At 40.2% G+C, this 25,477-nt stretch overlaps 3 protein-coding genes across 3 annotated transcripts; 2 read left to right on the forward strand and 1 right to left on the reverse strand.

The window, feature by feature from the left end:
* Positions 1 to 329: 329 nt before the first annotated feature.
* Positions 330 to 6,945, reverse strand: trip13 (thyroid hormone receptor interactor 13). The gene is made up of 14 exons (XM_080896166.1): positions 6,797 to 6,945; positions 6,507 to 6,590; positions 6,060 to 6,219; positions 5,839 to 5,965; positions 4,294 to 4,349; positions 4,101 to 4,191; positions 3,938 to 4,010; positions 3,781 to 3,844; positions 3,608 to 3,694; positions 3,363 to 3,469; positions 2,673 to 2,826; positions 1,516 to 1,628; positions 1,352 to 1,421; positions 330 to 1,276 (listed from the first exon to the last, which is right to left on the reverse strand). Exons 2-14 carry the CDS (start codon positions 6,578 to 6,580, stop codon positions 1,181 to 1,183), a joined length of 1,272 nt encoding a protein of 423 aa, XP_080752292.1. The 5' UTR covers positions 6,581 to 6,590; positions 6,797 to 6,945; the 3' UTR covers positions 330 to 1,180.
* Positions 6,946 to 7,055: 110 nt separating this feature from the next.
* brd9 (bromodomain containing 9) lies at positions 7,056 to 14,874 on the forward strand. Its single transcript, XM_080896165.1, has 17 exons — positions 7,056 to 7,230; positions 7,760 to 7,980; positions 8,363 to 8,500; positions 8,588 to 8,717; positions 8,811 to 8,868; positions 9,627 to 9,771; positions 9,883 to 9,993; positions 12,137 to 12,324; positions 12,501 to 12,633; positions 12,763 to 12,838; positions 12,953 to 13,048; positions 13,141 to 13,273; positions 13,361 to 13,472; positions 13,585 to 13,641; positions 13,748 to 13,853; positions 14,294 to 14,464; positions 14,571 to 14,874. The coding sequence occupies exons 1-17, from the start codon at positions 7,182 to 7,184 to the stop codon at positions 14,669 to 14,671; spliced, it is 2,025 nt and encodes a 674-aa protein (XP_080752291.1). The 5' UTR covers positions 7,056 to 7,181; the 3' UTR covers positions 14,672 to 14,874.
* A 3,160-nt stretch (positions 14,875 to 18,034) lies between these two features.
* On the forward strand, positions 18,035 to 23,805 carry zdhhc11 (zDHHC palmitoyltransferase 11). The gene is made up of 11 exons (XM_080896550.1): positions 18,035 to 18,294; positions 19,150 to 19,368; positions 19,786 to 19,964; positions 20,094 to 20,195; positions 20,294 to 20,418; positions 20,500 to 20,655; positions 20,761 to 20,879; positions 20,959 to 21,008; positions 21,095 to 21,158; positions 21,261 to 21,330; positions 23,065 to 23,805. Exons 1-11 carry the CDS (start codon positions 18,271 to 18,273, stop codon positions 23,205 to 23,207), a joined length of 1,251 nt encoding a protein of 416 aa, XP_080752676.1. The 5' UTR covers positions 18,035 to 18,270; the 3' UTR covers positions 23,208 to 23,805.
* Positions 23,806 to 25,477: the final 1,672 nt, after the last annotated feature.

Below are 25,477 nucleotides of genomic sequence, written 5' to 3' on the forward strand. Positions count from 1 at the left end.
AAGGAGGAATATTAGGTAGAACTGCTCTTTTGTTGCTTTGTTGTAAGGTAACATTTGATATTTGCAGGACTTTGTTGGTAACCCTCCCAAAAAAAACCCATTGTTCATCTAGTTGATACAAGCTTACCACAAGATTATATGCAATTAGCTTTTATTGCCACCTTATCGTGATCCATCTTGTCTTATTGCCCTTTCTGAGACAACCATGCAAATCAGAATCTGTAATAAACTGAATTCTGTTTATGTCTAGAACTGCATTACAGCCTCATTGCGCCCCCAAGTGGTGGACGTAGTGTATTAAAATCTCCAAAATGCATCAGACACTGCAATCAGGAAACAATGCTGTTTATTACAAGGTTATATACAAAATTAAACCAATAAACAACAAACCCAGATAGTTTAAATTGGATTTATCACATTCATTTATAAAAAAAAACAAACAAACAAACATGCGAACAGAGCACAAAGCAGATTGTATGTGAAGGGTAAAGTCCACTCACGTTTTTGTTTTGTTTTTTTGCATCAAGTGATTCATGCACAGGCATAAACCCCCTCTGTAGGGGACGCAGCCAGCTGAGCTTACAAACTTGTCAGGTGAAATAAGCGACCTTGAATGGGACCAATTAACAAGAACACATAATAACACACACAGGTTAACCGTTCATAACAAACAGCAACATGTTTACTATATTTTGGATTTGTTGTCCGGTGAGTCTGTTGGCCCATTGTGGGACTCACAAGCTGTCATGTCAGCATAGCTACACACTGACTGATCTAATGTCTGTGCACAAATAGTATAGGTTTAAAAAAAAGAAAAACAAAAAGAAACAGTTATGGTTAAAGCAACAAATATTAAATACTTTGGAAGTGAGAAAAGAGTAAACATATTTGTTAATAGCATATAAAACAAAGAAAAATTCAAGCATTGGGGGCTACAACTTAAAATTACAATTCCTCTGTCGACATAGATATGGTCTTGGTAATTTAAGAGAGTAGCACCAGAAAAATTACCTGAATAAACACTTTTGTGTTACAGCACTTGTTAAAATAGCATTTGTGTGTATGTATATTGAATGTAGTGCTGACAAATGAACTGATTAAGCTCTATAAAAAAGATGTTTTATAGATTTTAAACCACAAACAAGGCACAATCAGTCAGCCTGTGGGAATTTCAGCAGGTTCAGATACCATTGACCAAGTTAGCTTTTTCCTCCTTCTGTTTTTCCACAGCTTGGCCCATAGCCTCCAGAAACCTCTCAAGCGTTACTGTTGGTGTCTGCAAGACAACAAACCATTTTAAAAAGCCCATGTGAATCGTATGTTTGTCAGGAGAAAACAATCAAATACCTACCTTTACAAAGAGTGCATGGGCTATAAATGGTAACTTCCTGAGTGCTCTTCCGCTCAAACCTTTGCTTTTTCTGAAAAGAAAAAGAAAAAACTGAGCATTGGCCTCCATCTCTTTTCGCTTCCCACACTCTGATTTAGATGCTGCTTATTGGAGTGCGCACTTACATAGCAATGTTCCTCAGGTTTAGACTGTGTTCGGACACCTCACTCTTTGCAAAGCCCATCGTCTCGAGCTCAAACATGGTAAACAGTTGCTGCCGGGGGTAGATGATCTGGCACTGTGTACATCCGAGATCACAACTCAGAGACGTGTCGGAAAACAAAATTGCATTTTATTTACATAAGCTGAATTTTAAAAGTGCCTCTTGTGATTTTTCTGTCAAGAAATTTCTGCAAAAAACCTAAATACAGGAAGAATGTCCTGTGTGAGAAAACTGAGAATTAATGTTAATTTAACAGCTAGTCACTGGCCCGTACAGACCTTTGCACATCTGTAGTCCTTTGCCGCACTGCGATTACAAAGCATACGTGACTTTGGGATGTTTTTAGCTCAAATTTTTAATTTACACTTGGTGGTCTGTTCAGATTGGATCACGTTCACAAAATAAACAAACCGCTCTGGAGTTCCTTTGGAGACCACCTCCTCCAAAGGTTCTCGTGGGGTTGTTTTGTTTTGCACCTGGATGCACTTATTTGCATCCAAATATGTCACATTTGACCTCTGACCTTACTTTTACATTTCACATCTTTCAAGTTGACCCCATTTCAAGAGAATGAGCTGCCTAGTTAGATGTGTACTGTAGTAAAATATCATATTATACAACATCATAACAAGCCCAAGTTACAAATCAGTACCGCTTCGCTTTCCTTAAATATGCTTAAATTGTATTTTGCACCGTGACTTTTTTTTTTTAATTGTTCTATCAATATTTTGTTGGAATAAACTGCTATATGTACATTATGTAGCCCTTTTATCAAGAGCAGTTTACAGTGTCTTCATTCAGTTACACAAACACTCATACAGAGATTGCAAGGTACAATGCCTGGCACTGGACAGCATGGTGTGCACTGCACCAGATGGCTGCCATACGTATGTAACATTTCAGGAAACTGACATTCGTTTCCTACTGGCAAAGTGCTCTTTTTGGTCAGGTGGTTACTACACAATATGGTGACATCAAAATATCTATTATAGACCTGTATGCCAAGTTTGGTTGCCCACCTCGTGACCGTGTAGTTGCAATTTTAGATGGAAAAACATTTAAGTCAGATGTGTTTCACTTTAGAAGTGGAAATAAACTGCTGCCAGATTACTGGATTACCTTCATCAGCTCCTCCAGGCAGGAGAGGTAGATGTTGTAAATGCCTTTTTCAGATGGCGGTCCGATGTACTGCTTGATATCAGCTCTGTCTACAAAGGCCAAGTCGATTTTTTCTGTCACATTGGAGGTCGTCAAGATCACTACATTGGAATGTCTGAAATATCAGCCCAATAGCCAACACAGAACAACTTGTTTAAAGTAGGACATAATAAGTAAATAATCCATCCATCTACTTTCTGTCACTCCAAGTTTGGGTCAGTAGCAGTTTTAGCAGAGAAACTCAGACTTCAGTCTCCACAGCCACCCTAAAAGGTTACGTCTCATGGAAATGTTATGTTCCAAGTCAGCCAAGAGACATATTGTCTTCAAGTATGCCCCGGTTCTGCCTCAGAGCCTCCTGTTTAGATGCCCAAACCATATCAGCTGCTCTTTTCAATGTAGAGGTGTAGCAGCTCAGCTCTGGGCTCCTCCTCTGTCTTAAAGGGAGAACCAAGATACCCTACAGAGGAGGCTCATTTCCACCACTTATCTCTGCAATTCCAATCTTTTGGTCTCTACTGAAAGCTTTTAACCATGTGTTAAACAACAGCTTCATTTTCACACTGCTCTCTCTCCACTACAACAGACTAGTACAGAGTCGATCTCTAATTTAAAACAAATAAAATCACTAAGAAAGGTTTGCATTCTGACCGTTTGATCTGGTCCAGCTGCGTGAGGACCGAGTTGACCACACGAATGGCATCAGAAGGCTCTGTTCCTGCCTGGCAGGCATTTCTTGCTGCTGTCAAACTCTCCACCTGTTCACAAAAGAGAAACCGTTTCAATCACACTTCAACATAACAAAGTACAACCAGTTGGCAAGAAGTTCTCCTGTCTTAGAGAAACGTAAAAGACACAGAAGCAAATCAAAATGAAATAAATACACTTCATTTTACCTCATCAATCAGAACAAACACAAGAGCGTCTTTGTCATCAATCAGCTGTTGGATCTTTTGAAACATCTTTGTGACCAGCTTGCCACTCTGTGAAAAATAGGCATAATTAGCTACAGGAGACAATACAAGTAACAAAAACATTAAAAGAAAAAGAAAAAAAGACCCAGGTGTACCTCTGAGAACCACTTTGAGAACAAACTGTGGCTGTTTATCTCAACAAATTGGCCATATAAATACCTGCAGAGGAGAAAAAAAAAGGTGTATTTGGAAATGAAAAGTGCTGGTGTAGTCATAGCTGGAGCGGTTTCACTAGAATGAGGACGATCTTACCGACTTGACAGTCTGATTGACAGTTTCTGGGCGAGAGCTTTGCACAGTGATGTTTTCCCTGTGCCTGGAGGTCCTGAATGTGGGCAAACAAAGAGAGACAGTCATTACTCTTTGTTCCAATGTAATAACAATCACTGTAGCAATTCCCTTCTTAAATATTTACCATGAAGCAGAACAACACGATTCCATGAAATCAGGTTGCTGTCAACATTTTTGTCTGAGAAATAAATTGTTGTTGTGACATAATCCAGGAGCTAGAGAAAAGGGGAAATAAGGTAAAGTTAAGAAGCATTAGGTTACACATCAGGCTATTTGATCATTTTTCCTAATTCCTAAACAGCTGTAATTTATTTTACCTGAGTTTTGACTCCAGTTTCATAAACCAGACTTTCCCAAATCCCATGAAATTCAGCTGTTAAAAAGAAAAAAGCAACTTAACATATATAATAGAACAGAAAATGCTTATGAGCTGCAAGAAAAAAAATATCATCCTCAGTAGCACAACATGCTCACCAAGCTTTACACCCACAGATCTCGAATGCTAAACCAAGATTATTTTATTTTTATCCCATAAAAAGAAGAAATAAAAAGCAGATGCTCCACCAGCAACATGGCAGCAGGATCTTGAGGCCTGTTTGACAGAAACATGTAGCCTGTACATTTGTAACAAGAACATCATAATGTAAAATACTGATACATTTGCAAAGTAGGTTTTGGTCATGCTGGATTCAAACACACAAATGAAATCCCAATTTTGATACTAGCAAAAAGTAAAGAAACGTTTAAATAAGCGCTAGATTTTCACAATTCTTTCTGCTGTATAATACTCATTCCTACTCTTAATATGATCCATAAACATTTCAGCACAGACCTTGTACCATGAAGATACAAAAATGTCATTTAAAAAGATTTTGGTTAAAATATGTCAGTTTGTAACTCAATGCAGGAAGATTGCAGGGTCACATGGATCCAATATCTTCTCCCCCTCCTTTTTTAAAGCTGCGTTGGAGACGTATCGTGACCATCAATCATTGCTCTCCAGTCCTTTACTGCCTGTTAAATGAGATGTTTTTTCTGAGAACCTCCTGATGATAGATGTTGCTGGAACATACCCAAACGACCATTTCCATCCTACATACATCCTATATTATACTATTATCCTCCACTATACGCAGATGGCGTCACATTGACTGTCCAAATATCTAATAAAAAAAACAAGATGGTCCACAGAACAATGAAAAGAAGATCCAGCATCTGGTGATACAGTCCTCTAAAAACAACCTTGACCTTAATGTTAAAGAGACCAAAGAAATGATGTCTATATTGCTGAGGACTTGATTTGGTCTCTTTATCTCCCGTCTGATAAAGAAGGCCTAGTGTCGCCACCACTTCATGAGGCGGCTGAAAAGGGCCCATTTGTCACAAAACAAGTTTCTCCACTTCTCCAGCTTCACCACTGTACAAATATTATAGCATTATTTTCCATGTTCCCATCTTACAGTTTGGTACAGCAACTCTGCCTTGGCTGACGAAAGGGCACTGCAGAGGAAAGTCACAGCAGCTGAGCGTACTGTTAGCAATCAGCTACCTGTTATTAGAGATATCTACCAAAAAACACTGACACCAAATGTTTTTGAAATGCCACCAAGGCTCATTTTTTCCTTTCTCCACCCCAGGACAGTAAATTTCTCATGTCTCTATAACAATATGTTGCAAAGTCCTTTATGAATGACTTATTAAATGCATAGTCATACACTGTTTTGCACACAATCACTAGACCAGAAACTGTCACACACTGCCAACAACAACAACAACAACTGCAACCTACCTATAAGAGACAATTTATTGCACTGGTTTTGCTTTAATGACAGTAAAGCGAATTAAACTGAACGCAGTGTTACCTGCAGGCAGCAACCAGTGGTTTGCTGCTGAAAGCTCCTCATCCTCCTCCAAAGTGAGCATGCTAGGTCCATCTTCGCTCAGTGTGAAGATGTGAAAAGAGACACAGCAGTTCTTCAAATCAAGGGGCTGAAAGGGAGAATAAAAATTAATAAGTATAAAGCTTTACTAATACAATGATACTGCAGAGCTTTCATCCCCAAAACAAACTGAAATAACAGACCTGTGTAACTATTTCTTCTAGATCAGCTATAACCACAGATGCCACATGCTTCTGAAGGAAGTCATCGTCAAACTCTGTCCATGCGTAGTTTCCAAACACCATGCTGTGACAGTTCAGTAAACTCTGAACATGCATTTTCACCTCAGACCGTTTAGCTGTGCTGAAATATGAAACACAAATCACAAATCACAAGAAGGCATGCGTGTATATATCTAGCTTCTGGCTGGTACTATGACAATACCATTGCTGATTTGTTTTAAACAAACGTTATCATCAGACATGACTTGAAACATATTTAAATCTTTGGTGGAAAAAAATGAGTCATTTGAGTTCAAAGGGTCAAAGTAAACTAAAGGAGGCATTTTAGTTTTTCATGTCCTTTATCACCTGTGTATGGGTTTGACCTAATAATAACTTCACTGTTTACACTAGGATTAAACTACCCACCTGTCAGATTTAACGTGAACTTCCACATGGATTTTTGGTGTGAGGTTTCCCGTCTCCATCCTGTCATCCTCCATTGCCGAAGAACTGTGAACACCAGAGCAATAACTGCGGCTTTAACAACAGCAAGTCTCAGAGAGCTTCTGTATTTTATTAAGTACTGAACCAAAACCCATCACTACATCGCGTTAGCAAGCTAGCTAACCCGGGTAAGGCTGTAAACGTGAGCTAGCTAACCCAGCTGCCTCATTTGAACAAAATAACCTGCTGAGGTGACAAAACAAAACCCAAACCTTAAAACATTAGCGTCGTCAAACTGTTTAGTCGTATCAATCAAACATCTGGTGTATTTTTACTATCAACCGTGTGCTGCCGATATTTATGAGTCGAATTCCGCGCGTTTTGTTTAAACCGGAAATACGACAGTAGTTTTTGTAGCGTCACATCTGCCCACCGTCTCTCTTGGTTTTTTTTGTTTTTTTGATACAGCTTGTAAACTCACTGTCTGACCCATACTCCGGAACAGTAGGAGGCGGTAATGCTGCTTTACGTTGGTTGCCAACCGCCGTTAAACACAAAGAAGAAGAAGAAGAAGACCGTCTCTCTCACAGCTAGGCTAACGCTAGCGACCAGTGTTAATTGGAATAAATTTACGACTTTGAGAATTTGAACAGAAACATGGGGAAAAAACATAAGAAGCATAAACCGGAATGGAGAACAGTTGACGGTACATTAGAGCACATTTTATTTGCACACCGAGCGCTCACTGCAGCGTCGCTTTTGTTCTAGCTAGCATTATGTTAGCTAGCATTAAAACTGACAGAGTTTAGTTTATGTATAGTAGCTCCATTCATTCATTCATTCATCTACTGGTGGAATTATGTATAGCTAAAATCTCGCATTAATCACTTTGCTGCATTACGTTGTATACTATGTTCTTATTGTTGTTTGTTTTACGTTATAAATTATTATAAAACACTTCTAAAAATTACAAACTGTATTTGGGTTGTAAGTAGGAAAAAAATACATACATACATAAAAAATAAACAAAGAGATTATTATGCCTTATATTTTATATAAACCAGAGAGCTTATTATGCCTTTTTTTTATATAATAACCAGTTTGGCGTGTAAAGTCCTTCGTTTTTTTAAAAGAAAATCTGCATGTTAATGTCAACTTCTTTCATACTGCCCTTCTACTTTGTCACTGCTATTGCCTGACACAATACCTTTACCAATTCTTCGTTTTGGTTGTAGACTATGAGGACAAAGCTCTTGAGAAGCCTCTGAAGCTTGTGCTCAAAGTTGGAGGAAGCGAAGTGACTGAACTCTCTGGGTCCGGCCATGACTCCAGCTACTACGATGACAGATCAGACCACGAGCGAGAACGTCACAAAGAAAAGAAGAAAAAGAAGAAGAAAAAATCTGAAAAGGATAAAGACAAATATGTAGATGATGAGGAGAGAAGGCGAAGAAAGGTTAGGTAGCTGAATTTCGTTCTTCTGCGTGACTAATGCACCATTTACTACTTTTAAGTTGTTTGTTTTTTAATTGGCTTTCATTTCATTGGGGTGGCTGTAGCTCAGGAGGTAGAGCAGGTCATCTACTGATCGGAAGGTTGGTGGTTTGATCTCTGGCTGCTCCAGTCTGCATGCCATATATCTTTGGGCAAGATAATGATACTGATGCTCTCTGATGCATCCATTGACGTATGAATGTTTTTGATCGGTAGATTGCACTTAAGTGTCAAAGACAGTGCTTGTGTGAATGAGGCTTCTTGTATAAAGCGTTTTGGGTGCTCTGGGAGAGTAGAAAAGTGCTATATAACAATCAGTCCATTTACTATTTACCATTTCACAGGAGGAGAAAAGGAAGAAGAGGGAGCGGGAGCAGAGTGAATCAGAGGCGGCAGCAGTGACTGTTGCTAGTAGTAGTAGTGGTGGTGGTGGTGCTGGACCTGTTGAACCATTCACACTGTCAAAAAGTATTGGATTGGAGGTGATAAAACTTAAATCTTAAGATTGTGACCAATAAATTATTATGGTTATTTTTGACAAGTTGTTTACATTCTGTGTGTCTCTACAGCCAGAAGAGAAAAAGAAGAAGAAAGAACGGTTTGAAATAGAGCCCGAAGGGGAGGAGTTTCACCCCACTGTGAAGGTGGACGTAGAACAACCAGGAGACAGGCCAGTCAGAGCGTGCCGGACACAGCAAGGCAAGACTACCTGTCTATAAGCGCATACAGTTTTTACAAGCATTTTATATTTGGGCAAAAATTTACTTGTAAGTTTATGTTTGCCCGATTTAGAGAATGAGTCCACACCACGGCAACAGCTGCTAGAACACTTTCTGAGGCAGCTGCAGAGGTAAGAACAGTGTTGTCTGTTTACAGCAAAATCTTCCAAATGCAGGCACCGCAGATACCTTCATTGCATTTGATCCCCTCAAATGAAAGCTGAGTCTACACATTATGTCCATGTCCATTATGTAACTATAACTAGAAAATGTTTCGGTAAACAGGTTAAAAAAAACAGAACTTGTGTCAGTGTCCAAATATATGTGGCCCTAACTGTACATATTACGATGAGCGCAGTCCACAGTAGTTCTGTTTCCTTTTTTATACCAGTAGGTTAAAAATGTCAGTTTTGCATGTGTCTTTTCCCACAGTCCACTTGGCAGATTAGCATGAGCTTAGATAAACACATATATTCTCTTAGAGAGGGAGGTTTGCATTACTTTCCTGCTAATAATGTTCTAAAAATAGAGCATTTTGCATTTGCTGTTCTGTCGTGGAACACCAGCATGCTACATTTTGAACATGGCCAATAAATATCGCTCCTTTGACATGCTTTCAAACATTAACCTAGCAGATAATGAATTATTATTCTTTTGAAGAACTGAGGGGAAGCCCTGTTTGTTTATCACAGATTACAAAATGTGGCATGTGAATAAGGCTACATTATGAAATTCTTTGTTTGATAAAAGCACAGCAAGATCCATTAATAATGACCATTTTGACCTGAAAGATAACATTCTTGATCAGATCAGAACACTGGACACGTCTAAACAAGTCTAAAAGCTGGTTCTTTCAATAACATTGATGGTGTGTCTCTCATCTTTCCAGGAAAGATCCCCATGGGTTCTTTGCATCTCCAGTAACAGATGCAATCGCTCCTGGTTACTCAATGATCATCAAACATCCTATGGACTTCAGCACCATGAAAGACAAGAATAGAAACAATGACTATAAAACAGTAACAGAATTTAAGGTGAGGGTGCCTTTAACATCTAATTGTGAATTAGATTTTCTTCCCAGCTTAAAGATGTTGGGCATTAAACCTGCAGCCTTCATAGTTGACTGAACACTTTTTGTTCCTCAGGCTGATTTTAAACTGATGTGTGATAATGCCATGGTATACAACCGACCAGAGACTGTCTACTACAAGGCTGCAAAGAAATTGCTTCACACAGGATTCAAGATGATGAGCAAGGTAACACGGTCAAGCAAACCAAAGGCAAAAACACTTTATTCATTTGTTATAACAACAGTGTATGATTGTTGTTGATGTGTACATTATATTGTTGTTTTATAAAGATAAAACAGCACAGCAACAGAGATCACAAAGGAAGTTATTAGCAGTCAAATCATGTTCCATACACAGTTATGGAATATATTCAAAGTGCTGATATTTTTAGTAGCAGAGTTGTACGACTCTCACATACAAATAAAACTGATTTGGGTGTTGCAATCCAACGAATCACTCCGAAGATATACAGTGGGGCAAAAAAGTATTTAGTCAGCCACCGATTGTGCAAGTTCCCCCACTTAAAATGATGACAGAGGTCAGTAATTTGCACCAGAGGTACACTTCAACTGTGAGAGACAGAATGTGAAGAAAAAAAATCCATGAATCCACATGGTAGGATTTGTAAAGAATTTATTCGTAAATCAGGGTGGAAAATAAGTATTTGGTCAATAACAAAAATACAACTCAATACTTTGTAACATAACCTTTGTTGGCAATAACAGAGGTCAAACGTTTACTATAGGTCTTTACCAGGTTTGCACACACAGTAGCTGGTATTTTGGCCCATTCCTCCATGCAGATCTTCTCGAGAGCAGTGATGTTTTGGGGCTGTCGCCGAGCAACACGGACTTTCAACTCCCGCCACAGATTTTCTATGGGGTTGAGGTCTGGAGACTGGCTAGGCCACTCCAGGACTTTCAAATGCTTCTTACGGAGCCACTCCTTTGTTGCCCGGGCGGTGTGTTTTGGATCATTGTCATGTTGGAAGACCCAGCCTCGTTTCATCTTCAAAGTTCTCACTGATGGAAGGAGGTTTTGGCTCAAAATCTCACGATACATGGCCCCATTCATTCTGTCCTTAACACGGATCAGTCGTCCTGTCCCCTTGGCAGAAAAACAGCCCCATAGCATGATGTTTCCACCCCCATGCTTCACAGTAGGTATGGTGTTCTTGGGATGCAACTCAGTATTCTTCTTCCTCCAAACACGACGAGTTGAGTTTATACCAAAAAGTTCTACTTTGGTTTCATCTGACCACATGACATTCTCCCAATCCTCTGCTGTATCATCCATGTGCTCTCTGGCAAACTTCAGACGGGCCTGGACATGCACTGGCTTCAGCAGCGGGACACGTCTGGCACTGCGGGATTTGATTCCCTGCCGTTGTAGTGTGTTACTGATGGTGACCTTTGTTACTTTGGTCCCAGCTCTCTGCAGGTCATTCACCAGGTCCCCCCGTGTGGTTCTGGGATCTTTGCTCACCGTTCTCATGATCATTTTGACCCCACGGGATGAGATCTTGCGTGGAGCCCCAGCTCGAGGGAGATTATCAGTGGTCTTGTATGTCTTCCATTTTCTGATGATTGCTCCCACAGTTGATTTTTTCACACCAAGCTGCTTGCCTATTGTAGATTCACTCTTCCCAGTCTGGTGCAGCTCTACAATACTTTTCCTGGTGTCCTTCGAAAGCTCTTTGGTCTTGGCCATGGCGGAGTTTGGAGTCTGACTGTTTGAGGCTGTGGACAGGTGTCTTTTATACAGATGATGAGTTCAAACAGGTGCCATTCATACAGGTAACGAGTGGGGGACAGAAAAGCTTCTTACAGACGACATTACAGGTCTGTGAGAGCCAGAGATTTTCCTTGTTTGAGGTGACCAAATACTTATTTTCCACCCTAATTTACGAATAAATTCTTTAAAAATCCTACCATGTGAATTCATGGATTTTTTTTTCACATTCTGTCTCTCACAGTTGAAGTGTACCTCTGGTGCAAATTACTGACCTCTGTCATCATTTTAAGTGGGGGAACTTGCACAATCGGTGGCTGACTAAATACTTTTTTGCCCCACTGTACCATTAATTTAAACAATATTCAATCGACTGCAAATGTTGTTAACTAATGCTACTAGTAATGCAAACCTTGATGTTCTAAACCCAAAACTTGAGGATATACGTTTTTGCTTTGGTTAAAATATACAGTCACATGTTTATGGAATCGGTACAAATGCTTTACTACCAATATCATTGTTTATTATTGCTTTTCCATAAAAGTGGAATTTAAATATTGTGTCTTTTTTTTTTTTTTTCTTTCTACTCGTTGTCCAGGAACGGCTTTTGGCTCTGAAACGCAGCATGTCATTCATGCAGGACATGGATTTTACCCAGCAAGCAGCCATTTTGGGGGATGAAGACCTGACAGCTGACATTCCTCCTCCAGAGACAATCCACATTCCAATGGAATCTCCAAGGAAGCCCAGGAAGCAGCCAGCCAAGGACATGAAGGAAGTCATCAGGTATTCCCTGAACAGTGTCTACATTTCATGTCACCTTTACTTTTTTTGCGAACGTGTTCAGACTAACATATTCAGAGAAGACAGTGGGGAAGTGCTTGACACCGGATGCATTGTGAATCTTGTCACACAACACCTCGTCTGTATACTGATACTGTGTAACATTTCTGCCGTCTCAGTTACCTGTATGAACCAGAGGGAAACGCATGCAGCTTGACTGACAGCACAGCAGAGGAGCATGTTCTGGCACTGGTTGAACATTCTGCAGATGAAGCTCACGACCGCATCAACAGATACATGCCAAACTCCAAGGTTTTACACTTTGAACACTTTTTATACAATCCAGTTGTATCCAATGTTTACACAAGTTATAGCTCTTTTTTATTATTAGAGCTGACAGCTTTTAAAGCGTTTAATTTACCCAGTGTTTTGCTTTTTCAGATGGGGTATTTGCGTAAGGAGTCTGACAGTTCTCTTTTGTATACTGTTGTAAATCAACTCGATCCTGATGCAGAAGGTTTGCTACCACTACACGGCCTTTTATATATCTACTAAAACCTTTTTATTTCTGCTATATCATTATAATATGTGATATCTCTGTAAGAACCCAGTTTGATTTATTGTTTTGCAGAGGAAGAGACCCATAAAGTGGATCTAAGTTCTCTGTCAAATAAGCTTCTGCCTGGGTTAACAACCCTGGGCTTCAAAGATGACAGGAGACACAAAGGTATGTGATAATATATATTTTCGTTGATTTACTTAATCTTAATTATTTTAAGTAGTTCGTGCTTTTTAACAAGTTTCTTTCTCTTTGTATAGTGACCTTTCTTAGCAGTGCCTACAACGTCCAGAGCCTCCAGAAGAACTCTGTTTTTGCAGACTTGTTACCTGATGAGATGGACATGCTCTATTCAGCCTATGGAGATGACACAGGGGTTCAGTGCGCTTTAAGGTAGGCGGTCATTTTTTTGATCGCACTGATAAATTATCCAGTTGTGGTAAGTTTTTCATTTTTGATCACCTGTTTTCACTACTTAAGTATACAGGAGTTTGTCAAGGGCTGCAGCGGTATCACCAAGCATTGGGTTGACGGGCTCCTGGACAAGATGACCGCAGGCGATCACACAAAATCTGTCAATCAGATACGACAGGTATAGTCTCTTTTTTTTTTTTCTTCTTCTTCTTTTTCTTTTTTTGCTTGCTTAAAGAAAAGTTTAGTTCCTCTGCTGTGTTTACGAAGCTTCTTTATTTGTAACATTTCAGAAGAGAAATATAATGCTGAAACCTGACGAAACCAAGTCGAACATCTGTGACATGCAGGTACGCTGTGGCTCATGAAAGGAGATACTATAATATGTTTTGATTATTGTTTTTCTTGTTTCAACTGAAATGATTGACTAATTCAAGCTGGATATTTTCTGTTCAGATGGCAGATGGAGCTGGCCTGGGAGAGGGGAGTTCGGTGCTGGATTTCATGTCAATGAAGACTTATCCAGATATGTCTCTGGATATCACCATGCTTAACTCATTAGGTGATTGTTCTCTATCAACATGCTGTATATACATTCATATTTCTATATCAGTAATTCAGATACAATGACATTTAGATAAGAGAAGCCAGGTAAATGTGATGTTACCATAGGGGTAGGTAAATATTTGGAGTTGCTGGAATAAAGGGCATTATTTTCATGTAAACATGTTTACTATTTTTCAGCACATGCGGCAGCCACGTCTCCTTCATTGGCATAGAACAGAAATGCTGAATTTGCTGTTTCACTTTCTTTTCCACTGAATCTGTACTCAAAGTTTAGAGGAGCTTTCTGTGGGAAAAATGTATAATGTTCTGCTTAACAAAATTCAGCTGAATTGTGCAAGTTTTAGTTTAGTTTTTTATGGATATGCGCCCTTATTAAGGTCGCATGAAGTGCCCTTTAATTCCCGATAATGAAGCCATATTTTTTTTGTATATCAGGCAAAACGGTGAAAAAAGAGCCAGGTAATGAGGAGGGCCAGCAGCCTTTTGATGATGCTGATAAACTCCTGCAGGAGTTCCAAGAAGCGCAGGTGGATAGAGTTGGTTCCAGACCCTCATCCAACCTGTCCTCACTCTCTAATGCCTCCGAGAGGGACCAGCACCACTTAGGTATCTCCAGCAAATGCCTTCTTTTCCCTTTATTTTAATGATTATATGAAATGAGCTACTAGTGCCAGCAATACAACATAAGAACCATTTTTTCGTGCATCCATAGGGAGCCCATCTCATCTGGGTGTTGGGGACCAGTCTGAAATGGTTCATGATCCCTATGAGTTCCTGCAGTCTCCAGAGCCAGAGAACACGGCCAACGGCTGACCACACACTGCCGCACTGTTATCCTGTTGCTAACCACTCTGGCTACTCTGTTATGGACTGTTGAATTGCCGTGAAGAAAGCAGGAGCCTCAGACCTTTGTTAAAGACTGAACATAAGTGTATAGACTAGTGTGATTGTGTGTTTTTGTATGAGTTGCAGCACTTGAAAAATAAATGTTTGTGCCTGTGTTTGTGAATGTGTGCACTCAGTTATTAGACACAAATCTTTTACTTATTCTGATTATACACAGCGTTGTTAAAAAGCATTTGCCCTCTTTTTTTTGCATGTAAATGCAAAATGCAGTTTTTAAATGCTGTTTTCATTTATTAGGGTAAAGAGCAGAATTCATGGTTCCAGCAATTAATCGTCCAGCCCCAGACGATAATACTATCACCACTATGGACTGCTGGTGTGATGTATTTTTGTGAAATTAGATGTTTTACTGCAGATGTAACAGGAATCAAACCTTCCATAAAGTTCTGCTTTTATCTGTGGGTTTTAAGTGGTGGAAATGAAGTTTCTCTAAAGGGTGGCTGGCCTCTCCCTTAGAGATAGGGTGAGGATTTCGGCCATCCGGACGTCAGAGTAGAACCTCTACTCCTGCACATTGAAAGAAGCCAGTACAGGTGGTTCAGGCATCTGACAAGGATGCCTCCTGGGTGAGGTGTCCTGAGCATGTTCCACCAGGAGGAGGCCTGGTGCAGACCCAGGACACGCTGGTGAAATCATATTTCCTGGCTGGCCTGGAGAAGGTGGCTGGGGGGGAGGGAGGTTTGAGCTTCTTTGCTTAGGCCGCTGGCCCTGTGACTCAAATTCAAATTTTATTTGTCACACACACACAACCATACACAGTATGACATGGGGGTGAAATGCTTGTAGCTGTACAATGCCCAACCATTAAATGACAGAAGAAAAGTTTTACAATATTTACAGTTTACTACAAAAATTTACAAATTAACTTAGGAATTTACAGTAAAGAATGTGCAGATAGCAGAAGAGATTATAAAGATAAGGATTATAAATGATAGGAATTATAGGATTATAGGAAATGTGTGGTGGTGACGTGTGTGAGAGTTCAGTCTTATAGTGACGTGTTTGGGAGAGTCCAGTCCTACACCTGGTTCAGGCCCCGAATAGCCTGGGGGAAAAAGCTCCTCCTCATTCTCTCTGTTTTGGCCTTAAGGGAGCGGAAGCGCTTCCCAGACCTCAACAGTGAGAAGAGTCCATTGTTGGGATGGGAGAGGTCCATCATAATCTTCCTAGCTTGGGACTTGCACTGCTTGGTGTAGATAGACAGCAGGTCAGGGAGCTCTGATTGAATGATGCGTTCTGCCGAGCGCACCACCCTTTGCAGATCTCGTCTGTCCTGCTTGGTGCTGTTCCCAAACCAGGTGCAGATGTTTGCCGTCAGGACGCTCTCAATGGTGCAGGAGTAGAAGTTCTTGAGCACCTTCAGTGGCAGATGGAAGTCTCTAAGTCTTCTGAGGAAGAAGAGACGCTGACAGGCTTTCTTAACCAGGGTGTTGATGTGACAGGACCATGACAGGTCCTGAGTGATGTGGACACCCAGGTATCGGAAACTGTCCACTCTCTCCACTGGCGTGCCACTGATGATGAGGGGTTTGTAATTCCTCGCCTGCTTTGTAGTGAAGTCCACGATCAGCTCCTTAGTCTTGCTGATGTTTAGGAGGAGGTTATTCTCCTGGCACCAGGTCTCCAGGTTCCTAATCTCCTCCAGGTAGGCCGTCTCGATGTTGTCGGAGATCAGGCCCACAACAGCAGTGTCGTCAGCAAACTTGACAATGGAGGTGGTGTCGGATGTGGCTACACAGTCATAAGTGTACAGTGAGTACAGCAGGGGGCTTAAAACACAGCCCTGAGGCACTCCAGTGCTGAGTGAGATGGAGGGGGAGACTTGTTTTCCCACCCTCACTGATTGGGGTCTGTCTGTGAGGAAGTTGAGGATCCACTGACACAGTGATGAGCTGAGTCCTAGAGCCGTCAACTTGGTGAAAAGCTTAGAGGGAATTATTGTGTTGAATGCTGAACTGTAGTCCACGAACAGCATCCTAACATAATTCCCTCTGCCAGTGTCCAGGTGACTCAGGGATGTGTGGAGCAGGTGAGATATGGCATCATCTGTGGAACGATTAGTCCGGTAAGCAAACTGAAGTGAGTCGATGGTGGCAGGAAGTGAAGAAGTGATGTGATCTCTCATCAGTCTTTCAAAACACTCGGCCCAGATAAGTCACAGGGGCCGAGTTCTGTCACGGCATCCGATGCCATTTTTATTCAGTATTTTTCTTATTGTTGAATCATTAACTGAGACTAGTGAGGCCTGCAATTCTTTAGATGCTGTTCTTTTGTGATCTCCTGGAGGAGTCACTGATGTGCAATGGCTCTCACTGTGGTTGACTAGAAATGTTTAGTCTTTTTCGGAGATAGATGTCAATTACTTTCTCATCTGTTCTTCCGTTTCTGTAGATAGTGGTATGATGTCGTATGTGTTGCTTTTTGGACTTGTTTAGCTTGCTTTACCTTGTCAGATCGGTTCTATTTAAGTGATTTATTGATTCAATCACAATTATTTTAAAGGAGTGTGTGCGTGTGTGTGCGTGCGTGCGTGTGTTTGGGGGGGGGGGGGGGGGGGGGTGCTAACTTTTTCATACAGGACCAGGAAGGCTTGAATAAATACAAATAAATAAATGTATAAATACAACTTTGTCTAATATTACAATTTGATTTATGATGTGAAGCATGTAAGTCTGACATCGCTGCAAAAAATAAGAAAACAGGAAGGGTACAAGTACTTTCTCACAGCACTGTATATACACTATGGGAGCACAAAAATAGGAAATGTCCGTGTTATCCAAATATCGTGCATTTGCAGCGAAAACGCAGTTTCAGAGTAACTGAACTGCTGAGGCCTCGGGTTTTCAGCATGGGTAAGCTTCCACCTGTAAGTTCTAACTGAGCAATGTACGCTGTTTGTCTCGGTGTGTTGGGGAAGTGAAACTGAAGCACTATGGGTGCTGCGACATATGCATTTAGCACGGTCTAATATGAGTTGAAAATAAAGCACGGGCTTTATTTTTGAAAGCAGAAGTACCCTGTGAGCACATGTGTCTGTCTGCAGTTCCTTCTTGTTCTGTGGAAGCATTGGTTTCAAATTCCCTGACACCTGTAAGTATTTAATAGCGCGTTTAATAGGCGAGTTGCATGCACATCATCTGGCGAGTCAAGGTTGACAAAGAAGAAAATACACACAAACACATGCACACAAAAAAGGGGAAAAGGGCAGGTATCGCGAAGAGAGCCATTGCGCATGCGCTGTCGCACAGTTTCCATAGCGCTGCACCGTCCTGCTGAGTGAGTTGATTCTTCTACTTCACGTCCTTCGGCTTTCACAAATCCAAGGACACCGGAGGACCGGTGTGCCCGTTTTACCCAACATACGGGAGCTTTAAAGTTATTTGTCGATGTTGTCGTGTTTTTATTTTCATGTGACTTTTACTCATAAGAAACACCTGCTTGGCTGACAAAGTTATGATGGGACATTAGGCGGTGAAAATCGAATGAACTGAAGAAAATGTAATGTTATGGTCGCTGTCGCAAGTAGAAAGGTAAGTAATTATGGGTTAAGACTAGTGTCGTCGTTATTATTATTAGTAGTAGTAGTATTAGTATTGTTATTTTAACGGGTACAAATGGAGTCAGCTAGATTGATTGCAAATTAAACAGCCGGGTTGATCCACTAAAGCAACCATAAACTGATTGCCAGCTACTCGCTTTAGTTGTTAAGCAAAGCAGAGGCAACAAAACTAGCTGCCAGGAATACAGCTGGATGGCTCTGTTGCTTCTTTTTCAGATTTCTAATGCATAGATGAACAAGAACATAATTAACTGCCTTTTTTGCAGAAAGTCCAGAAACAATTGACCTTTTATGCTTTTTAAGTTAAACGGATTGCACAATTCATATGCTGTGCTAAGGGTAAGGCTAAAAGCAAAACATGTGATTGCAAGGCCTGTGAAAAAGAAGGGGATGTAAAAGTTTGTGGAAGTCACTTTAATCAGCTGTTTCCTGCAGGCTTTGCGACTGAGTCTCTGTTCTTGTTTATTTGCCTTTTTAATTTAGTGGCTGAGAAATTAATGCTGCTTTTATGAAGTTTAAAATGTAAGAAATGTAGTTCGTACTGCTCCTCAGTTACACTTCACTTTACTATCACACTGCAGTGCTTATATGTTTCTTTTTAATAAATATAAACCCTTGAAAGTAAACCAGAGTGGCTGGATCACTGTAGAACATCTAGCTGCACCTAATACAGTCTCGGTATAGCACCATCTGTGGATGAACAGTCACTGCCATTATGCTCAACTCATTTTCCTAGCTCATTTCCCCAGCAAATGTGGCCACACTCTGCCGGTACTCTACTTTTATGTGTACTCCAACCTGTCCTTATTCTTCTCTCGCACCATAGATGAACTGCTTCAGTCAGAGGTTCAGACAGACAGCTCCCATGCTTGGCAGCAGCAAAAATGAGCTTGTCCCCTCCAAGCCTCCCAGAAGGAACGGATGGTCGTGGCCCCCTCAAGCCTTCCAGGTGGTTGGGTGGTTGGTGTACAGCTATCTCACCATAGTCAGCTTTGGTATCTATATCCCGCTTCTGCCTCTGCCGTGGAAACATGTGGCCTATACTGTATCCTTAACACACAGCGGGTCTTTCTTATTTGAATATGGAGCAAACATTAGCCTGTGCTGGGGTTTTTTTTGTCTTTTTTTGTCTGTGCTGCTGAACAGGACAAGGATTTTGTTGTGTGGCATGTCTGTATGGGCTTCAGTCACACCCAGTGTGACAGACTTTCTTTTTCTGGCCCAAAAGACATAATCAGTGGCCTTTTTGTAAGCTGTTGAATGCCGCATGATGTCAACCACAAGAACAGTCAATGTCTTCAGTCTTTATTTCTCATGCACAAGACTTGTACAGCAGTTGTTCTCTCATACTAGTCCCACTTAATATTTTTTCACATTACTGCACATTTATCACACGCTGCAATATTCTTTAAGGGCGTTTAAAAAAAAAAAAAAAAACTTCCTTGACTGTTGTTTTGTGCAGCTGATGGGCGTAGCGTTTATTGTGCACTTATTCGCACACATCGCAGTTCTCACTGTAGATCCAGCAGATGACAGCGTGAGGGCCAAGCAGAGCTATTCCACGCCGATGCCTCTCTTTGACCGAACAAAGCAACCGCATGTTATCCACGACCTGCACTGTTATCTTTGTGATGTGAATGTGTATGTATCCTGAGCAGCAGTCTCTAATGTTCATTTGCATTTTCAAATTGGCAGGTACCCTATCACAAATGAGGAAAAACGTTTTTTTTAATAAAGTGTAATGATGTAAAACATTAAATCTTCTTGCAGTGGCCCCAAAGTAAAACACTGTGGTGTTTGCAACAAGTGTGTGGAAGACTTTGATCACCATTGCAAATGGCTGAACACCTGTGTGGGTGGAAGGAACTACCGGTAAGTTGAAGTTTTTGGATTTATGAGCCTTATCGTTGCTGTCCACATGAAGTAAGACTTGCTCTATAAATTCATCGGTTTTCATGCATTACTTTCAGGTACTTCTTCTTGGCACTGTGCTCAGCTACAATAGGCGTCTTTCTGCTTATTGTGGTTGTGTTGTTCGTATTTATTCAGCATTATCTCAATCCGTACAGCTTACGGACTGCACCGCAGTTTGCCGGTGAGTGACCTGCAGTATAATCTTACCAAGTCGGTGGAAATTGCAGCACTGAAAGCTGTCCTTTGTTCCTTCTTTTCAAAGATGTGTCGGGGAATAGTACCTGGCTGATGTTTTTGCCGTTAGCTCCCATAAAGACGAGTTCAGCTGGTCTCCTAATACTATCCTTCGTAACAGTCATGCTGAGCACCACCTGCTTACTGCTGCTAAGCCATCTGCTGGGCTTTCACCTTTACCTCTGTAAGTGAATTTTGGAGACATACATGTCATAAGGTTATTTTCCCCTCTTCCAGTGATTAAGCCTCACTATATCCTGTGGTGTTTGCTCCTCACTCTGGTTTATAGATCATAAAGGCATAAGCACGTATGATTATGTTAAGCTGCAGCGGCAAAAAGAAGCAAAGAAACGAGACGTCGAAGCAGGAAATGGTACTCGTAATGCAAAAACTCATAAGGCTCCACAGGTCAGGCTTCTTTTCTGCCTCTGTTATTCACCTGTTTAGTCTATTGTATTCAGTAGCTTTGTTTTTTTTCTTTTAATAGAACCAAGAGGCCTCAGTTGACTGTGAGCCATCATTGTCACAACGTTCAAGGTAAAATATTTCCTTTCTGTTTTGTAACGCTTCTTTTAAAGCTGTTTGTTTTAAAAAATAGTAATACCTCTCTGGCTTTCTTGAAGTTCTTGCAAATTTCATGATAAAAATCCGTTCACCAGCCGGCTTTCGGAGTCCATATGCACAGAGGTAAGCATGTCTGCTTATATCTTCTTTGATTGATTTATGATGGATCTAATTTGTGACACATTAAAGTGTTCGAGGGTTTGTTTATGTTTTGTTTTTTTATAGCTGGAAAACTTTAAGAAATCAGAGAACAAATTCCGTTATGGTACAGAAAATCCCAGTGAAAATATAGCAAGTAAGTATTCATCTGTACTCTTTACCAATGAGCTCTTTTATACTTTACAGTTACTTTATACTTTACACTTTTTGTAGGTAGGCGTTTTCAATAACTCTTACACAAATAATAGCGCAAATATTTAATCAGCCAATCACATGGCAGCATCTCAGTGCATGTAGACATGGTCAAGACAACCTGCTGAAACATCAGAATTAGGAAGAAAAGTGATCGAAGTGACTACACGTGTAGCATGGTTGTTGAGGAACTGCTGATCTGCTAGGATTTTCGCGCATGACCATTTCTATGTTTTATAAAGGATGGTAAGAAAAAGAAAATATCTATTGAGCACAAGTTTTCTGGTTGAAAATACCTTGTTGATGCCAGAGGTCAGAGGAGAATGGCCAGACTGCTTCAAGCTGATAGGGAGGCATCACTATCTGAAATAATCGCTTGTTACAACCAAAGTCTGCAGAAGAGCATCTCTGAATGCATCAAACCTTGAAGCAAATGGGCTCAGGAGAAGACCACACCGGGTGCCTCTCCTGTCAGCTAGAAATAGGAAACTGAGACTATAATTCACATGGGTTCACCAAAATTAGACAATAGAAAGCTGTGAAAACTTTGCTTGGTCTGATGAGTCTCAATTCTGTTGCAACATTCAAATGGTAATGAGTTTTGCACAGACACCATCAAAATAACCATGAGAGCATGGATCCAACCTACTTGTATCGACAGTTTAGGTTGGTGGTGTAATTGTGTAGGGCAGTGATTTCCAAAGTGTGGGCTGGGGCCACCTAGTGTGCTCCAAAGGAACTTGTAGGTTGGCCGCAGTAATAACAGAAATTCTGAAACTATGGACAGTTTCATATTTATATACATATATTGAAACTGGTAATAGAATGTGGTTAGTTTGTATTATTATTCATTACTCTGACCTACATTTACTCCTCTGGTATTGAGGTTTGTCCCAGTGACACATGGGTCACATATTGGCGGTAACACTTTGCATACGGGTTTGCATATGACTGAGTAACATTAGCAGTTTATAGCCAACAGCCTATGTTGTTGTTTTGTTTTTGTGTTGTTGTTTTTCAAATTAAAATTTCCATGAAAAGCATCACTTTCTCTTGTATTTTTATTAGAGTGAAGATTTAAGATTTTCTTGCTTTTAAGTTGGCCACAGTATTCTTGACTTTGTGAATGGCTGGTGTAAGGGATGTTTCCCTGGCACACTTTGGGCATTTCATCTTTTGATCGCTGCTTACAACAGAAAAATTATTCATGTTACAAAGCTCAATTCATCATCTTAAACCATGTACTCAAATCCAATAGAGCACCTTTGGGATGGGGTGGGACAGGAAGTTCACAATGCAACTGTGTGAAGCATTCATATGATAAGTATTTCCAGGATTTGTTGAATCTGTGCCACAAACAACTATGGCAGCTCTGAAGGCAAAAGTGGTTCAATCTGGTACTAGCAAGGTGTACCTAATGAAGTGTCCTATTGAGTGTATGTCAACTTCATTTACAAATATGAAACCCCCGCAAAGTATTAGAAATCTGCAGTATATGCATACTACTTCAGAACTGCAAACAATTATTGGAATTATTGCAGTAAAGTGTACAAGTGTTTATGCTGAGCGTAAATGAAGTGTGTTCTTCTACATTATCAGGTAAGTTTATTAGTATGTATTAGGAAAGACTGTCGGCACATGAAGTTTGTAAGTAATGCTTATCTCCTCTGTTTGACAGGGGGAATAGCTTTGAGGGACATCAAAAACTGGAAGCCTGACAATGATGAAGAGTCTCAGAGTGCCACTGTGAAGTCTGTTTGCAGTGTTCCTGGAGTGCAGGACCCTCTAGGCAGCTCAATCATGACTCCCGATGATATTTAAACAAACAGATGTCTGCGTGGTGGTGGATCAGAAGATGCTGCTCTCAGAAAATATTTATTTTGACATTATCAAAACAGAACAGAAAGGTTGGCTATTTACAAGAACAGAGTACTGTGTGGACCTTTGCACTTTTATATGACTGTTTTTTGTTTTTTTGTATACCAACTGCATAACCTGACCTGTCATTGGGTTTCATTCATTTTTTTTAATAATTTTGTTTGTTTGTTTTTTTAATGACAACAGTTGAATTATTTAAAGCAATGTTTTATCTCACTGACTTAGTTAGCGAGGCAGGTCAGTCTCTGTTCCATTTCAGTTAGACAGATGTATTTTTGCATCTTTTTGAAAACTAAATATATCACGGTGTAGTTTCCTGTTCATTTCACTGATGGTAACATTTGAGAATCTTTCCGTTTTCATCTGATCACCAAAGAGAGAACCTTATATGGGAAAAATGTTTTGTCTAACTGTGAAGAGTGGAGCAGATAGTGGCCTGAAATAACACTTCAGCTCTCTGTTCCCTTTCTATGAACAACCGATTTTAAAGTTGACGATGTTAAGCACACCCTTTTTTGCTAAATATGACAGTAAAGAATATAAAAACCATGTTTGCTCTGTTATTTTATTTCTTAACTTCCAGTGTCTACATCATTTTACAAAATACAAATATGTATCTGACTATTTGCTTTGTTGACAATATACAGCATGAAAAATAGTCATACAGCTTTGACACACACCTAAAGTTGGAGCATTAAGGTAGGACTTTTTGGAATGGGTTACAGTTGAAGTCATACATTTTAATGAATGACAAAGGATGTTGCAGTTGCAAATCCCTTCAGTTTGCCAGCAGGAGGCTCCAGAAATGGAATTAGCAGTTTGTTTGTTTGTTTTTTAAACAATATGACTGTGTGGGTGTGTGAGCTTTCCTTTGTTTATTAGGAAATGTGCCATGTACACAGCCAACAGTTTACAGATTTAGTGGAGATGGTGCAAGAAACTGGCTCACTTTGCAACAATTGTCAAACATGTGAATGTCATTCTTACAACCACAGCCTTTAGCATCAAATTTCTCATTCTTCATGTATATATGGGTCAAACCACAGCTGTACCAGGCCTGCAGCTTGTGTATGCTGCTTTTGAAATCAATCAAAAGTAAGTTTTGGGGCACATTTTCACATACCCCGCACATGACTGCTGCTTGAAGCATTTGTCTGATTTAGTCTGCCTTTTTCTCTAAAAAACAAAAAAGCCACTAATCATTATGTTTCTTTTGAGACTTGTTGTTATTGCATTTTTTTTTTCAATTACACGTTTTATTTAAGAATATATAATAAATGGATTGTTGCAGGGAGTTTTAAGTGTACATTACTTGGATTGTACATATTTTCACCACTAGAGGGCTGTAGACACCAGTGTCACCTGGATGGGTGAGCCGGGAATTTGTATCGGTGTTTGCATACCAACGTATAGTGTGTCCTTTTTATTGTCTCTCAGAGAGGACTGTGTGATGTGTCAGCTTTGTTGTTCCTGCCAAGTCTGATCCTCCACTTTCTGTTGATGAGGTCACTGAACTTGTTCACCTGGTACAAAAAGTTGTCATGCTTAGAGATATCAAGTTAGTTTTTAAGTTTTGTACAATGCAAGATGGATGGGTGTAGGAGTAGTTTACATCAAATATTATGATGTGGCATAGAAGGGGGGGGGGGGGGGGGGGGGAGAGCACACACCTCACATCTGTATAATTTAAGTCTAATTTAAGTGTATAATTAAAATCCTGCACCACTCAGTAACAGTGGTGAGTAAATATAGGTATTTATGATGGTATTAATATGCAATACAACAGCCTTAAACTGAAAATGATGATCAATACTTGCATGTTGCTATATGCCAGAAGTGGTGAGGGTCTGTCAAAGTGAAAATAGACGGCCCAAAACCTTTGAATCCACCCACGCTACGTGCCTGATCTAACGAGACCGCAAAAAAAAACCACACTTCCCCTTTTTGTTTATTTTTATTTTACATGAAAAGAGAAATATCATATTAACAAAAGTGTAAGCATATCTGTGAAATCTGTTTCATGAACCTGACACCTGCAGTATATTTCCTGTATGTGGACTGAAGCTGGCATTTTCTAGTCAACCCAGATTAGGTGGTATTTTTTATGGGTAATACTAGTGTATTGCAAGTGTGGCAGGGCAACTCTTATTGCTAAGTCTGATCATAAAGCACTTTCAGTGTGTACTTGTTTTCGCTGTAGCCTACTACTAACC

Source organism: Rhamphochromis sp. 'chilingali', assembly GCF_963969265.1.
Source record: "Rhamphochromis sp. 'chilingali' genome assembly, chromosome: 11".
NCBI classification, from domain to species: domain Eukaryota; kingdom Metazoa; phylum Chordata; class Actinopteri; order Cichliformes; family Cichlidae; genus Rhamphochromis; species Rhamphochromis sp. 'chilingali'.

Excerpts from the sequence above, each read along its gene's own strand:
- trip13 (XM_080896166.1), bottom strand. The coding sequence starts at position 6,580 with ATGGAGGATGACAGGATGGAGACGGGAAACCTCACACCAAAAATCCAT. Across the intron at positions 1,422-1,515 it reads AACCTGAGGAACATTGCTAT|AAAAAGCAAAGGTTTGAGCG; the intron begins GTAAGTGCGCAC and ends TTTTCTTTTCAG. Across the intron at positions 1,277-1,351 it reads CCCATGCACTCTTTGTAAAG|ACACCAACAGTAACGCTTGA; the intron begins GTAGGTATTTGA and ends GTTGTCTTGCAG.
- brd9 (XM_080896165.1), top strand. The coding sequence starts at position 7,182 with ATGGGGAAAAAACATAAGAAGCATAAACCGGAATGGAGAACAGTTGAC. Across the intron at positions 8,501-8,587 it reads CAAAAAGTATTGGATTGGAG|CCAGAAGAGAAAAAGAAGAA; the intron begins GTGATAAAACTT and ends GTGTCTCTACAG. Across the intron at positions 14,465-14,570 it reads GAGGGACCAGCACCACTTAG|GGAGCCCATCTCATCTGGGT; the intron begins GTATCTCCAGCA and ends GTGCATCCATAG.
- zdhhc11 (XM_080896550.1), top strand. The coding sequence starts at position 18,271 with ATGGTCGCTGTCGCAAGTAGAAAG. Across the intron at positions 21,009-21,094 it reads TCATTGTCACAACGTTCAAG|TTCTTGCAAATTTCATGATA; the intron begins GTAAAATATTTC and ends GCTTTCTTGAAG. Across the intron at positions 21,159-21,260 it reads CGGAGTCCATATGCACAGAG|CTGGAAAACTTTAAGAAATC; the intron begins GTAAGCATGTCT and ends GTTTTTTTATAG.